Source organism: Danio aesculapii, chromosome 19, assembly GCF_903798145.1.
Source record: "Danio aesculapii chromosome 19, fDanAes4.1, whole genome shotgun sequence".
Taxonomy (NCBI): Eukaryota; Metazoa; Chordata; class Actinopteri; order Cypriniformes; family Danionidae; genus Danio; species Danio aesculapii.
In genome coordinates, this window is record NC_079453.1 from 32,608,134 (window position 1) to 32,623,337 (window position 15,204).

Sequence of the window (15,204 nt, forward strand, 5' to 3'; positions counted from 1 at the left end):
AAACATCGATTTATCATCCCAGCCGTACTTTTTACAGACTGGTGTGCTTTATACTAACATTCCCTCAGAAGTCACATGATCCTTGGTAAAAAGAAAATGTGGGAAAACAGAACAACTAGACATTAACAGGAACTGAGGTAAATCATTCCTTTTAAATTTCCATTTAAATAAATTCATTAGGGTTGAGATTGATTGTGTCACTAAACGCTAATGAATATTAAAAGAAAAAAGAAATAAGTGCAGCTGACAAACAGCAGTCATCAAATACTTGAATACATCATTATCTAGTCGCTTTAAAGAGATAGTTCACCCAAATTTGAAAATTCTGTCATCATTTTCACATCATTTCCATTTGTTCCAAATCTGTTGAGTTTGGTATTCAGTATACTGACTAATGCTGGTAGAAAAAACTGCCATTGACTTCTATGGATTTTATAAAAGTTTGTAACCATTTGAGAAATGTTCATTTTTTAGGGAACTGTCCCTTTAAAGGGGTTTTAAATGGGCAGTGTTTGAAAATAAGGGAACTCTGTTAGCTGGTCCGTTTGGCAACGTGAACTGGAATGAGAACTACTCCACCCTTGTAATGTTTATATTGCTCGGAGAACACTGAAAATAAAGTGCATCATTTTTGTGAACTGCAAACACCCTGACATCTGGTGGTTAACTAGCAGACGTGCAGTAAACCCTTGACTAGTTCTATGAGTCATGGGGTGGAGAGGTTTAGGACAGGGTGATGTGTACACTGTTAGGGTAAGCTTTAGCCTGTTAATGGAGTGTTCAGACTGTACTCATGCAGAGCTGTAGTGTTTCCTCCACAGTCCACGTACTGGTACATCTCCTGGGACACCTGCTCAGCATGCCCAAAATACACTGTGGTGACGGTAATCCTGGAAAGACACAAACAGTTACCATAATTAACCAAGCACATTTAAGTGCAACCATTGTGCTGAATCAAACATGCTTAACATGCATGAGCACCAGTTTTTTTTTTCTTATTGAAAAAAGATGTAGCCACTCACTGATCAAGTTCAGTTTTTTTGATTATACAGTTCAATATTTAATAGTAAAACTTCTCAGATTCAAATGGGGATGTTTACATGACAGTTTCACCTGAATACTGAGAACGTTTCATGAATTTTGGCCACTTATTTACAAAGAAAAAAAAACAAGAAGGAAAAAGGGACAAGACGTTTTGTTTTTTTTTTCATAATTTTTTCATTTGAATTTATTCATGAGTCAAACTGATGTCTGGAGTCACGTTTAGTTTCTTGTATGTTATATGTGCTTGAGGTCAAGTTTCATATATTGACCACCGCTGACAACTAGAGCTTCTTAAATGGATAGTACACCCCAAAATTAAAACTAACTCACCATTTCCTCACTCTCAGGTAAAATAAAATACACAAATATCCAAAACACACAGGAACGTCTATGTATTTTGCTAACTTACAAACTTGCATTATCTCAAATGTTTCAAAGAATGTTCAAATCCAGAGAAATAAGCAATTTTAACTAGTCCAGGGTTCATACACATTTTTACTACTAAAATTTCATGTCTTTTCCAAGACTTTTCCAGAACTTTTATGACATAATGTTTCATGTAATATCTAAATATACATGGTAAATAATAAGAAAAGCCATGATGTTCAAATTTATTACAGCATATTATAGAACACGATTTTAAAATTGATTTTGATAATGCTTACACAGCACTAACAATGTGAGAGCAAGTTTTTGGCCAAGGACAGAAAAGAAGTAAAGACAACTGCATCATACTACAGCCTTACTCTGCATCATACTACCATTATAATACATTTTGAATAGTTTAGCTCATCCGTGAACATGATTTCAGGGGTCCCATAGGATGTAATAAAGAAAAAGTCACCAAACTATGCATTTGTTTGTTGTTGAGACTGAAAAAAATACAACATACTGTGCCTTTAACTACACTTTGTCTATAAATTCACCCTTAATTTATGTTTGTAAAAATAAAGTGCTTACATGTATTTAGAATTTATCACCATTAACAATATATTCAAATACATCTGTGATTTGTGTAGATTTTTTTTCAGTAGAAACATGTTTACTTGAAAAAATAATAATTTAAATAGCGCATGCTGATGATTCAGCAAAAGTATGTACCCTTCATTAGCAATTTCATAATTCCCCATAGGTCTCTGTAAGTTATCATTAAAATTCAATCGCCTTCTTATTGTCCAAACACTTAAAGCACAACATATATTCTCCACAATACTTACTGCATCATAACCACAATGTTATGCACCTTGATGCTCTGCAGTGTACAGTAGTCACTGTAAAACAAATTTGAACAGTCTTTTAAGAATATATACATATTAAGCATACTATATTAAACATTTGTGTATACTTACTACATATAGCTCATTTCATCTGCTATAGTGGTGGGCACCATGTAATCAATCTGTAAAAAGCAAACAAACAAAAACAAGAATGACTAAATAAGAATCAAAGTTAACATATGCTTCTAAATTGACCATGTTTAATGACTAGTTACAGTAAAGTTGTACCTGCTTCATATCCAGGGGGCCAATAGTGGTAATATTGCTGATCCGGGTTTTTCCAATCACGGTCTGGGAAACTGTACCCGAGCTGTGATGTTGGCCACATCCACTGAGTAGTAGTTATTGTTAGTAATATTCAGAGAGTTCTTAAAAAAGATAAAAGAAAGACCATTAAACTGGATAAACAGGCTTAATTATTGAAAATTAAGTACAAATTAAATGATTTAGTCTTGTGTATTTATTTTGTTATTGAGAGAGAGAGAGAGGAGAGAGAGAGGCACATATTAAAATATTCATCTAAACATTGCTTTCAGCAATGTGGTGAAATGATGTCCAATATCAGTTTAGTGCAATTTATTTATTTATTTATTAGTTTTAACTTATTCATGAGCCAAATTGAGGTCTGGAGTCATATTTAGTTTCTTGTATGTTATATGTGCTTGAAGTCAGGTTTCATATATTGACCACTGCTGAAAACTAGAGCTTCTTAAAAGGATAGTACACCCCAAAATGAAAAACTTACTCACCCTCAGGTTGTTTGAAATATTTAAGAGTTACTTTTTTTCTACAGAACATGAAAGAAGACTGTTGGTAACCCAATTGTTTATGATACCATTTGGCTTCCATATTTGGGGGAAAATACTATGGTAGTCAGTGGGGACCTTTTGGTTACACTTTCTTCAAAACATTTTTTAGTTCATCGTACTGTTCTTCAGAAGAAGAAAAAAACCAAGTTGAGGGTCAGTAAATTAGGACAATTGTCATTTTTGGGTGAACTGAACCTCAGGTAATACACCAAACACTTTTTTAAAACCTGTGTACAGTGAAAAGTGCTCTGTTGGAACTTACAGTCACATTGAGATACACGATGCGTTTGCTCTGGTCGTAGGACACGTAGACAGACTTCACTCCCACATAGTTGACATCAATGGAACGAGGGAAAAGGAAGAACACACAGAGTGCAGAGCAGCAGGCACAAAATGACTGAAGCCATCACATATAGTTTGCTGTGAGACATGTACATAACACTGATTTAGTTAGAGCTCAATCAGAATCCTAAACCAACAAAATTCCAGAACAGAAATGAGACCTCCTTCATGCCATTACTGTTTTTTGTGATCTAATCACCGGTCAGCCAAGACACATTACCATTTATGATTGGTATTAACATATATGACCATGGACTACAAAACCAGTAATAAGCATTATTAGCATATTAGCTAATTTAATATTAATATAATATAATAATTAGCATAATAAGCATATTTGTGGAAATTGAGATGTATATATCATCCAGGCTCATTCTGAAAACATCTCCTATATACATTTCTGGAGAGCGCCAAATACGTCCCAGGAGCTATGTTGTTTTGCAGTTTTTGTTTTCACGAATCTACCAGAGACCACTGTGTACGCTTTTTGAGATCGCAAATTTCTCTTATAAGTGCCATTTGCACCTGCTGTTCTTACGTATATCCACCAAAGGCCGCTGTCAACTGACTGAATGACTGACTGACGATCGATTGACCCACCCTCCTCCTTTCCTAAACCCAACCAATAGTGTTTTCAAAAGCACCGAATGACCAGTGCCTACCCATTCCCTAAACCCAACCGACAGTTTTAAAAAGCAATCCAGAAAAAGAAAAGCCCTCGATTTTTACCAAGTTTTCAGATTTTACCACATTTTCACTTTGTTATTTACTTGTTTATTTTTATTTTTGGCTTCTGTTTTTGTCTTATCTGCATTCAGGAACTGTTCTTCGCTGGACTCAAACTCCGTTGTTGTGATCAACTTCTCTCTGGGTCTAGTACATGGTACAGAAGTACATGGCGAGCTACTGGACAAACTGGTAAAAGCAAAAAGCCATCCATATGGAGGTAAGCAGTTAGCTTGAAAAGCACGAAAGGAACAGCGTCATACCACCTCATAGCGATCCTTTTAAAGACGAAATGCAGCTATACGTACTTCTGGCAACATAATTCGCGATCTCCCGAAATGTATATAGGGCTACGTTTTCAGAACGAGCCTATGTTGTCTGAATGTATGCTAAATACACTTTTGACTGATGTTTGGTATGTTAGGATTAGATAATAAAATGAAAATCTGAAATCTGAGGGTTCCAAAAATATCAGAATAGTGAGAAAATAACCTTTAAAGTTGTCTAAATTCACTTTTTGGTATGGTTGTGGGGAGTGGGGGTTTGAGTGGGGAGAACATGCAAACTCCACACAGAAACACCAACTGACCCAGCCGAGGCTCGAACCAGTGACCTTCTTCCTGTGAGGCGACAGCACTACCTACTGCGCCACCGCGTTCCCCATGTATATTTCTATTCTCATTATTTTTTAACACATCTATAGTTATGCGGTGGCACAGAGTTAGACCTCTTTCTTGACTTCACACAGAAACAGCAAAGCATGCGGCATGACATCACTTTGTTGTAGAGATGCAATTTTTTCCATTCATCTTTGTAAAGTGGCTTTGACACAGTCTAAATTGTATAAAGCGTTATAGAAATTAAAGGTGACTTGACTATTTAATCAAAAATGCATCCAATACCAGATGTAAATGGAGCCTATAGTAGTAAATAAGGCTGCAATATATCGTTTGAGCATCGATATCGAAAAGTCTGTATCTGCAATAGTCACCTCGCAGGATTAGATTGAAAAGATAAAGATATTTATTCAATATTTAACTCCAACTCGAATACATTTGGTTGTTCAATTTCTGTAGTTAAATACTGCTAGACTCCCCAGAAAAAAATTAAGCATTTATTTATTTTGCTTGTAATTTATTATAATTTGATCATCCCAGTCGATCTAAATTAATGAAATCTTTCCAAATAGAGCTATTCAAATCATCTGGTGAAATTTTACTCATATCGCAATATATATGCGGCAAAACAAATATTGAAATGTCTGCTTTTTCCAATATCGTGCAGCCCTAACAGTAAGTCTAAATGCATCAGGATACAATGATCTTACGTTCTCCTTGGTCTCAGCCTCTGGTCACTGTACGGGATCAGGGCCACGAGCTGATTTTCTTGGCCTGCATAAACATGTCAGAGTCTGTCACATGGTGTAAATATCTAGTGATAGATTACATTTCAGATTGGGTTACTTTAAAAGCATTTCAATCAACAGGTGCTGTCTAGGTGAAAGTGAGTTTAAAAATGCACCTCGCGGGATCCTTCCAGTGCCCTGGCATGTGGGGCAGGTGACGCTGTCCCGGCCAGTGAACTCCACATAGGGGAACTGAGACACGTCTCCGCCACTCTTGCTGTCATCAGTCTGCATGGCACTGTAACCCGGGGACGAGGTCAGGCTGTCCTGACACTCATCATGACAGGTATGCTTAGCCACATGGGAAAGAGCCTTCCCCATTGTTTACACCTGGTGATCACAGCAAAGTTTGAATATGGATGAAAAACCCAAATTATACACACAGAGCAAATGTTGCAAGCAAAAACTGAACATCTCTAGGAAAAACAAAATGCCCATGTCTAGTATAATCAAGTTAGAATTAGAATCTTTAATAGACAGATTTTGAAGAATAGAGATATCATTTGTAACAGAGAACACAATTCAACAAATTCATGAATGGTGTACAATCTTTATAAACAAACAAAACAGTCTTGAATGGGGAATCACATGGAATAGAATGTTTGAAAATCAAATACAAGAGGATCTTTTAGAAAACCAAACGCTGCATTATACAGAACTGAACAGAAATAAAAGTTTCAATAAGTAATAACAAAAATAATAATATACTGAGAATAAATGAAACAGGATCTCTAACTGTAAACCACATAGAAGATAAATTAAATCACAAATCAAACTGTACAGAATCATTAACACTAAACCAGAATAGAATTTATAAAGAAAAGAATGAGATAGAATTTTTTAAAAGAGAATCAGACAGACCAGAGTGTTTTCAATGTAAAAAAGACAGAACCTTCATTAGAGAAGATATTGTGTTGTGTTTTACCATTAAGAGATTCATGCATTTTAAATGTTTGTTTACAGTTTTTTATAAACATTTACAATAATTTTTATGAGATATAACCATTAACGTTCAACTCAGTATGCATGGAGCATCAATATATGTTAATGTTTTCTTTCTGTGTTAAAACATAAATAAATATATTTCTCATTTCTCAGTGAATATAGGGAATGTATTTTGGTGCATTTAAACAAAATAGATTTATTAAACAGATATATTTATTAAAATAATATTTTAGTCACCAAACATATAAAGAAATTGAAAGATAATACAATTAAAATCAAGCAAAATATTACAACCTTCAAAATTTGAAAAAATTTATTTTTCAATTCTTTTGCTTCTCTTGATTTTTTTTCTCTTTTTTTACACTTATATATAAACTTATATATAAACTTATATATATATATTCTCTTCTTTAAACTTATATACTATAACATATAAATTTGGGTGTACTAGTTTTTGGACCGTTATCGTGAGTTATTTTGTTAGATAAGCACTAGATTTGGCTTCAGTACTGACTAATCTAGTGTATATGCACAAATATAATATTGTATAGCTTCCTATTAAAATATGAATTTGAAAGAGGGTGTACTTGTATTGCTGAGCACTGTATAGTATTCATTTAGGCTTTTCCCTATACTCTCCACATTTTAGGCTGCATTTTGTTGATAAAACATGTACAACAAACTATGAAACCTTTATAATTTGAAATTTTTAAAGTAAATTTCTTTAAAATTAAAAAAAAAATTTAAGTAACAAATTTATTTTGTTTTAATTATTACAATTGTCAGAGCAATGATCGTCATGATGTTTTGTTATAATGACACATGTAGTGCTTTTCACGATAATTATTGTTTCAAAGCCGCTTTTACAAAAGGTGCACATTATTGCATTATTAGTTATCATACTTTATTAGTTACTAATAACTTTAACAAATAACTAATAGATTTTTAACACTTAAAAGTTATTATATAAACAAATCTAACCTGTAGTTATGTAGTATATACTGTAGGTGATGTCTATGTACATTAATGTGCTATAAATAAGTTATAAATTAATAGATAAAAATTTATTTATAAATGTAAATAAATTCCATTGATTCCATTGAGTTAATAGGATTTATATATATATATATATATATATATATATATATATATATATATATATATATAATATATATATATATTATAAACTGAAGACTTTAACCTTTCCTTCTGCTTATCCCCTGCTTTGCATTATGATTAATAACAGGCTAATACATAAGAAAAAAACAAATAATATTTCAAGTATAAAACAGAATACAATGTTTAAAAGGGACTCGCATTAAAAATGAAATCAGAACTGAATATTTAAAACGAACCTTCAACAAGTGATCGAGCAGGTAAAATATTTAACAAAGATTTTAAAATCATTATTACTATTACATCGATAAGAGCACTTAATGAATTATTCGATGAAAAACTGAGAAGTCGCTATCTCAGCTGAGACTGAAAGAAAAATATTTAACTTACGTAATGTTGAATGTAGCATCACTTTAGCGCTATAACGTTATCTTATATAAACACGGAAACGTGCCAACATGAGAGAAATTGCCCACACGACGGCTGTTTGCCTGTCCATAATCACATAGACATCCTTCGTTTTGTACTACTGCTGATAGACCTGAGGGAGGTCATGTTTTGAGTTTTTAGTTATAAGAAAATGCGGAGTAAAAATAACAGGAGGCCATTGGTAGGCCGTGACAAGTTTGAGCATCGTTACTGGTTGGGTGGCTAAAAACAAAGCTAACAGGTCAAAGTGGCAGCCGGACAGTCATCTCGGAACCATTTGATAAACACAGTAGCAAATATCAAAATTGACCTTGCTTGTGTAATTATGTTCTTACCTGAATTTAATAGTTTCGATGAGCGCTCATGCAGTAGCCGTTTGTTGTTAGCGACATGCGCAGTGTGTACGTCGTTTCGTTTCCATGCCTGGACAAAAAACACTACGGCGAAGATATCAGCTCATTAATATGAAGATTTTAATGTTGATTGGCATCCAATCACGTAATACGTCCCGCCCACAAAACGTCCCTTGTAGCAAATCAGCAGTGAATATTTGACAAACGTCGAGTTACGTAAAAATATTAATTAGAACATTCTTCACCTTAGTATGATTGCAGGAATAACTGTGAAAATCAATGCGTTGTAGAAGAATAATAAAGATGTTTATTACAAGTGAACTAAGAAAAGTTCACTTTAAATTGAGAATAAAATCCACTGTACTGACTCTGCTTTTTAATAACATACGTTGAAAATACTGAATTTCTTAATAGCAAAAATACATTTGACTATGTAAACTGATATTTTCTGCTTGCAAATATAGATAGAAATAAGTTTTTATCTGGTAAAAATATGATCAAATAATTTTGGCCACCACTGTAGCTACTATGTTATTACAGTATTATAAATATGTATAATTAGTATAATACTAACTGAAAGAATTTATTTTCATCAAGCTGAGTAAACATGCACATTATGAGGATCAATTGTATTCCACAAGAAAAAAATTGCGCACACAGAATTAAGTATTTAAAAATGTAAGAGAACATTTCCTGAGAGGGGTGTGTATGTAAATATACTTACACATGATTCTTAAGAAAGAGACTTTTAATGGTATAAAACATTCTAGCTCTAACATATGTGTTTATCTGTGTGTATGGAATGTGCCCACTGTATTTTAGTCATATTTTTATGGTACGTTCTACCAGAAACGTACATTATCTGTCCCTGAAATAAAAACATAAATACAGTGAATAAAAAAGTATTTCATCCCAAACATTTCTAAAATGGACTGATGGTTGATTTCTGAGTTGGTCAGTAAAGGAATATGTCATACATTTGATTCTCAGATTTTTGTTCTTTATTAAAAACACATTTAGAACCCTGTCATTGTCCTTGTCCTCATCCCAACTGAACCTACAGCTTTAATAGTTTTGTAATGCTAAAAACTGTAATTTAGAAACTAAATAGTTCAGAAATAGCAAGTTTAAGTTGTTATCATTCACATATTTGCATTGGTATATCTATAATTTCCGTTTAGCGGAGAGAAGATTTGTTCAACACATTTTTAAACATAATAGTTTTGATAACTCATTTCTAATAACTGATTTATTTTATCTTGGCCATGATGACAGCACATAATATTTTACTAGTTATTGTTCAAGATACTAGTATTCAGCTTAAAGTGACATTTAAAGGCTTAACTAGGTTAATTAGGTTAAATCGGCAGGTTAGGGTAATTAGGCCTTAAAAAAATTTTGACCTTAAAAATGTTTTTTAAAAAATTAAAAACTGCTTTTATTCTAGCCAAAATAAAACAAATAAGACTTTCTCCAGAAGGAAAAATATTATCAGACATACCGTGAAAATTTCCTTGCTCTGTTAAACTTAATTTGGGAAATATTTAAAAAAGACTTCAACTGTGTATGTATATATATATATATGTGTGTGTGTGTGCGTGTGTGCGTGTGTGTGCGTGTGTGGTGTGTGTGGTGTGTGTGTGTGGTGTGTGTGTTTTGTGGTGTTTTGTTTTTATTTTATTTTTTGATTATTTTTTTAATATTTACAATTTTCTAATTGTGCAAAACATTGTAAAATAATACATTTTCAATGAATTAACAATAAGCAAATTTCAGGGGAAAGAAAGAAGAAGAAAGAAAGAAGAAAGAAAGAAAGAAAGAAAGAAGAAAGAAATCGAATTATTATTGTATGTTAAAAAAAACTTCTTACTGAAAATGAAACATTGCATCATTAATGTTTCTCCTGGAACTGGGTGTTCTTTAGCACAGAAAATACACATTTCCTCCTTGATGAGCAAACAACCTAGCTACATCTCGCAAGGTCAATGAACACACTCGAGAAAGACTATCCTGCTGTGGACACAGGAGGAGGAGAGGAGCAGGGAAGGAGATCCCGTCCGTCCGGCAGTGATTTCTCATCCTCCCGCTGACGTCTTTAACTCCGCCTCTCCGTTCCCTCTGCCCGGCGCTCACAATCACTCTCTCTCTCTCTCTCTGCCCCCTCCAGACGGAGCAGCGGACGGAGCCCACCACCATTCGTCGCTGCTGCTGCGGTTTCTGTTGTTTTTCTGTGCCGATCCCCTGATATAATGGCCTCCGATGGTATGGATGAACGCTCCCCGCTGTTGTCGGCACCGAACTCGGGGAACGTCACGCCCACCGCTCCGCCGTACCAGCAGGACCCAAGCTCAAGAGGTAACCGTGATTGACGGAGGAGTGCTGAATCATTTAGGGCGTATAGTAGCGAGGGTTGATCTGTTGCAGACTACAGCCCGTTTAATATCATATAGACGACAGCTCGAATGGTAGTGCTAGAAGAACGGGCCTCGAGCTGGCTGATATTGTTTACTATCGCAGCCTCCATGTGATGGGTACAAAAACGTTGCATTCCTGGGCAAGGGCACGCTGCTAGTGAACAACCCGGTTTGTGGGTTATTAAATGGAGACTGAAATTCTGAAAATCTTGGTCGACTGATGCAGGTTCAGCCAGCTGCAAATTTGCATTATTCGAGGTTGTTGCATTAGGATGAGGCTGTTGACATTTATGTTTTGCTTTCATTCATAAAGCTCTTTCAGTTATCACATAGGCCCAGACCTCATAATATTGGGTTTTATAAGCATATTAAACAATAGAAGGGGTTAAAACACCCTTTTACACCTAGATAAGAGGCACTGCTGAAGGTAAACAAAACAGAAGATGCACAGGCAGGAAAGATATGAATGAGAAGATCAACGTTTTGGTTTGCAGATAGACTGTCAAAATTGTGCAGTTTTTGTATGTAAAAATCTTAATTAACTATATCTATTGCTGGTAATATTTTATTGTACAGGGTCAGTTTTAAACCAAATCGAACATATTGAAAGAACAGTAAATTATGCTTCATTAAGCTAATCGGTACTCAGGTAGTTTGTACTTCTTTAGAGTAATCACAGGGACACTTTAAAATAAGGTGAAATTGTGATAATTTTTCATATATTGTTAGCAGAGCCACTTTTTGACTTGCAGTCAGGCCCAATCATTTTCTTTGTGAGAAAATTGATTATCAATAACCAAAACCTTTAAAGACTCTGGTATTTTAATCCGTTGTGCTTTTGTCTTACGCATCTTTTTTGCATAACATCAACTTTTTGTTTAGTGACAATTTTTGGGGGCAGAAAACATTACTATAAAGTGTACAGAAAATTCCACCAATCAGAGTTTCAGCAAAAAAAACTTTCAGCTTACATAAAGCAGTAAATGATGTACTCTACACTCTTAGAAAAAATGGCACAATGTTGTACCAAAAAAGGTAAAAACCCTTGTCACTGGGGAAGTACCTTTTTATGGAACAGAATTGTACCTTAAGACAAAGAAACAAATTTGTACCATTGCAGTTTGTAGCTTTAAGGACATGAGTTGTACCAGGTTTTAAAACCTGATGATACAATCTTCATGAAAGGTACAAATCTGATCCATAAAGGTACGACCACAGTGACAATACACTTTGTACCTTAACAATTTTCTATTAAATAATAGTATATGTGTATATATATATATATATATATATAATATATATATATATATATATATATATATATATATATATATATACATTTATTAAAAATGCCTTAAATGTTTAGTTTGCAATACCTATAGTTTTACGTTTTACCAGTCGTTTTGTATTATTGTATTATAGAACTTAATATTATTGTTTATGAGTTTTTTAAACATATACTTTTAAATGATAATTCATGTTTTAATATGGAAAATATTCATAAAATCAATTTGCCTTTCCAGTCATATTTATTTTCATAGGTATTTATTTATTTTCAAGGGAGTTGTTCAGCACTTTTGTATCTTTTATATGGGAACAGTTGTGTACCTTCATTTCAATTGTACCATAAAAGACATATAACAGTATCATAAGAGGTTTTTTCTGTACCATGTAGGGTAAAAGTTTTACAAAGGTACAAAACTGTCCTCAAGGAACATTATTTGTACCACCGTGTACCTTTTTTTTTGAGAGTGTAGTCAATAATATGTAAATATTTCATTTTATGGATATTAAGCAATAAAGTTGCGTATAATTAAGCCACACCTAATAACTTTAAATGGAAATGTTCATATTTTGATAGTGTAATTCACAATGCTTCATGGAATTGTGTTTCTTTCCCTCATCAAAACCGTTATGTATACAGTTTCGCACCTTTTGTCTTATGATTTTAATTCTTGGCTTCATATCAGTGTTTGTAATCTTGTGATTCACACTTTGTTTAAATTCTCGTGTGAAAACTGAAAGGGAAAACTGCAAATAAGTTGCTGTAATAGTAGACATGCACTAATGCACATATAGTGCTCAGTCGATATGGGATTAGTGATTAATTCTAAGACTTTTTTATTTTTGTTTCCTCTAATCATGAATAATTGGACATTTGATTTCTATGCTGTAAGGAGAATTCAAAACCAAGGGAGCATGCCATAAATTGACCGGATAGGTCAACCTTTGCATTACTGAACTTTTGATAGCATATTTTACATATAATCATTTTGTATATTTAATAGTAAAGCAAGTTTTGTAAGGTTGATTTGGAAACAAGGGCCCTGTGAACAAAAGTGCTATCATATTTCTAAACCAGATGATAAGACAGCAAACACACAGTTAATCAATTTGGTTTTTATTAACCCATTTATTGCATTATGTCCTTGAATTTTACTAAATATTTAAAAACAAATAATCATCTTATGCTTCTTTTAGTTTGCCAAGTGTAAATGGTTATTGGCCAGTTGCTTATGATTCCAAAATGACCAAATGTCTGATTGCAAAACAGTCTCGTCTGTCAGCCAGATTTTGATTATTTGTAAATCTACCCATATTGCATTTCCCGATTAGCAGAAAAAATGTACATTTTTACTGTAATGATCCGCTTATACTTCTTCTCATTATTCATAATGGCTTTATTACCGTACCATGATCAGGTTATGTTGAGGGTGTAAACTATGTGTGCTAATGTACTCGAGCTTTATTATCTGGCCTAGTATTTCAAAACCCTGGATTACGGTTTCCTTCGCTGCTTTTGACCACAAGCAAGCACTCACTGAGGATTAGCCTGGTCTGTTGATGGAAGATCTGCTGAGTCTGTGCACAGCATTGCTTAGTGTGCTGAGATTGTTGTTTATTCTGCATTTGCATTTGGAAGCCAAAGCTAGATTTATCGCAAAACACCTGTGCACATCAAACCCTGTTATTGTAGAATCGTGAAAGTTACAGTCTGCAAGCTCTTTAGTAGTAATCAGTGGTGCTTGACATCTGAGTGAGAGAACAAAGGATAAGAAAGAGCTTTGACCTTGTCCGAATGACAGTGAATGGGTTTTATTTTGTTGATATGTGATCAGTTCTGCAAGGCATAAACAAGACCAAATATTGCTCTCTGCTGTGGTGATGTCATGCCATTTCTGCTAGGTCCGCACAAGATAAATAAAGATAAACAAATGTTAGCTGATTGTTACTCTTGAGGTTTCGCTGTAGGGTGGGGATGGGCAAGACGTAGATCAGCTGTAGGACTGGGCTGTTAATCGAATTTTATTTTTAATTACAATTTTGACTTTAATTATTATAGAAAATTAAGCATATTATAGAATATGTTGCATTCCATTTCAATATGAAGGACATGGTCAGCAGTTTAAAGAGATTCATATTTAATTTATTCAGACAATGAGAGAGATTCTTTAAATGTAATAATGAGAGCCTTGTGAGCAGAACTTCAGGCATCCCGAATTCCTGACCCCCCACCAAACAACTGTGCAGCAACTGTCATAAAGGCAAAAAACATGTAATAATAATATAATAAATAAATAAATTATTAACAAAGGGTGGCACGGTGGCTCAGTGGTTAGTACTGTCACCTCACAGCAAGAAGGTCACTGGTTCGCGTCCCGGCTGGGCCAGTTGGCATTTCTTTGTGGAGTTTGCATGTTCTCCCCGTGTTTGTGTGGGTTTCCTCTGGGTGCTCCGGTTTCACCCACACACCAAAGGCATGCGCTATAGGTGAATTTAATAAACTAAATTGGCCATAGTGTATGTGGGTGAATGTGAGAATGTATGGGTGTTTTCCAGTACTGAATTGCGACTAGAAGAGCATCCAGTGCATAAAACATATACTGGATAAGTTGGCGGTTCATTCCGCTGTGGCGACCCTTGATAAATAAGGGACTACGCCGAAGCAAAATGAATTAATAATTATTATATGCTATTCATCAATATTGGGCAGAATTGCATGCTAAAAACACTATAGTTATTGCATTTTTTTGTTATTACTATATATATTTTTATAATTATTATTATAGTATAGTGCTATTATTCATACAATATAATATTCTATAATCTATGTCTTCTGTGAGAAATTATGTATTGTTTACTTGCCCTCGAATTTTTATGTAGCACAAAATACATTTCAGAACAAAAATTATATATTTAAAGATATTCTTATTCTAATTATTTTTGTCCTTTTTCTAAACGACAAATTCACACAAATCACTTTTCGAATTAAACTTAATAAATTATTTTTTTAAAACTTTAATTCAAAGCCAAAATAAGAGCTGTTCTCTATAAAAAAGCTTG

At 33.9% G+C, this 15,204-nt stretch overlaps 1 protein-coding gene across 1 annotated transcript; it reads right to left on the reverse strand.

Moving 5' to 3' along the window:
• Nucleotides 1-437: 437 nt before the first annotated feature.
• Nucleotides 438-8,526, reverse strand: LOC130246677 (transmembrane protein 106B-like). Its single transcript, XM_056479771.1, is given in 10 exon segments — nt 438-890; nt 2,262-2,315; nt 2,394-2,443; nt 2,550-2,617; nt 2,620-2,689; nt 3,393-3,510; nt 3,512-3,550; nt 5,526-5,589; nt 5,720-5,933; nt 8,429-8,526. Coding segments are annotated over 9 exon segments (798 nt in total). The 5' UTR covers nt 5,925-5,933; nt 8,429-8,526; the 3' UTR covers nt 438-760.
• Between the last annotated feature and the right edge of the window lie 6,678 nt (nt 8,527-15,204).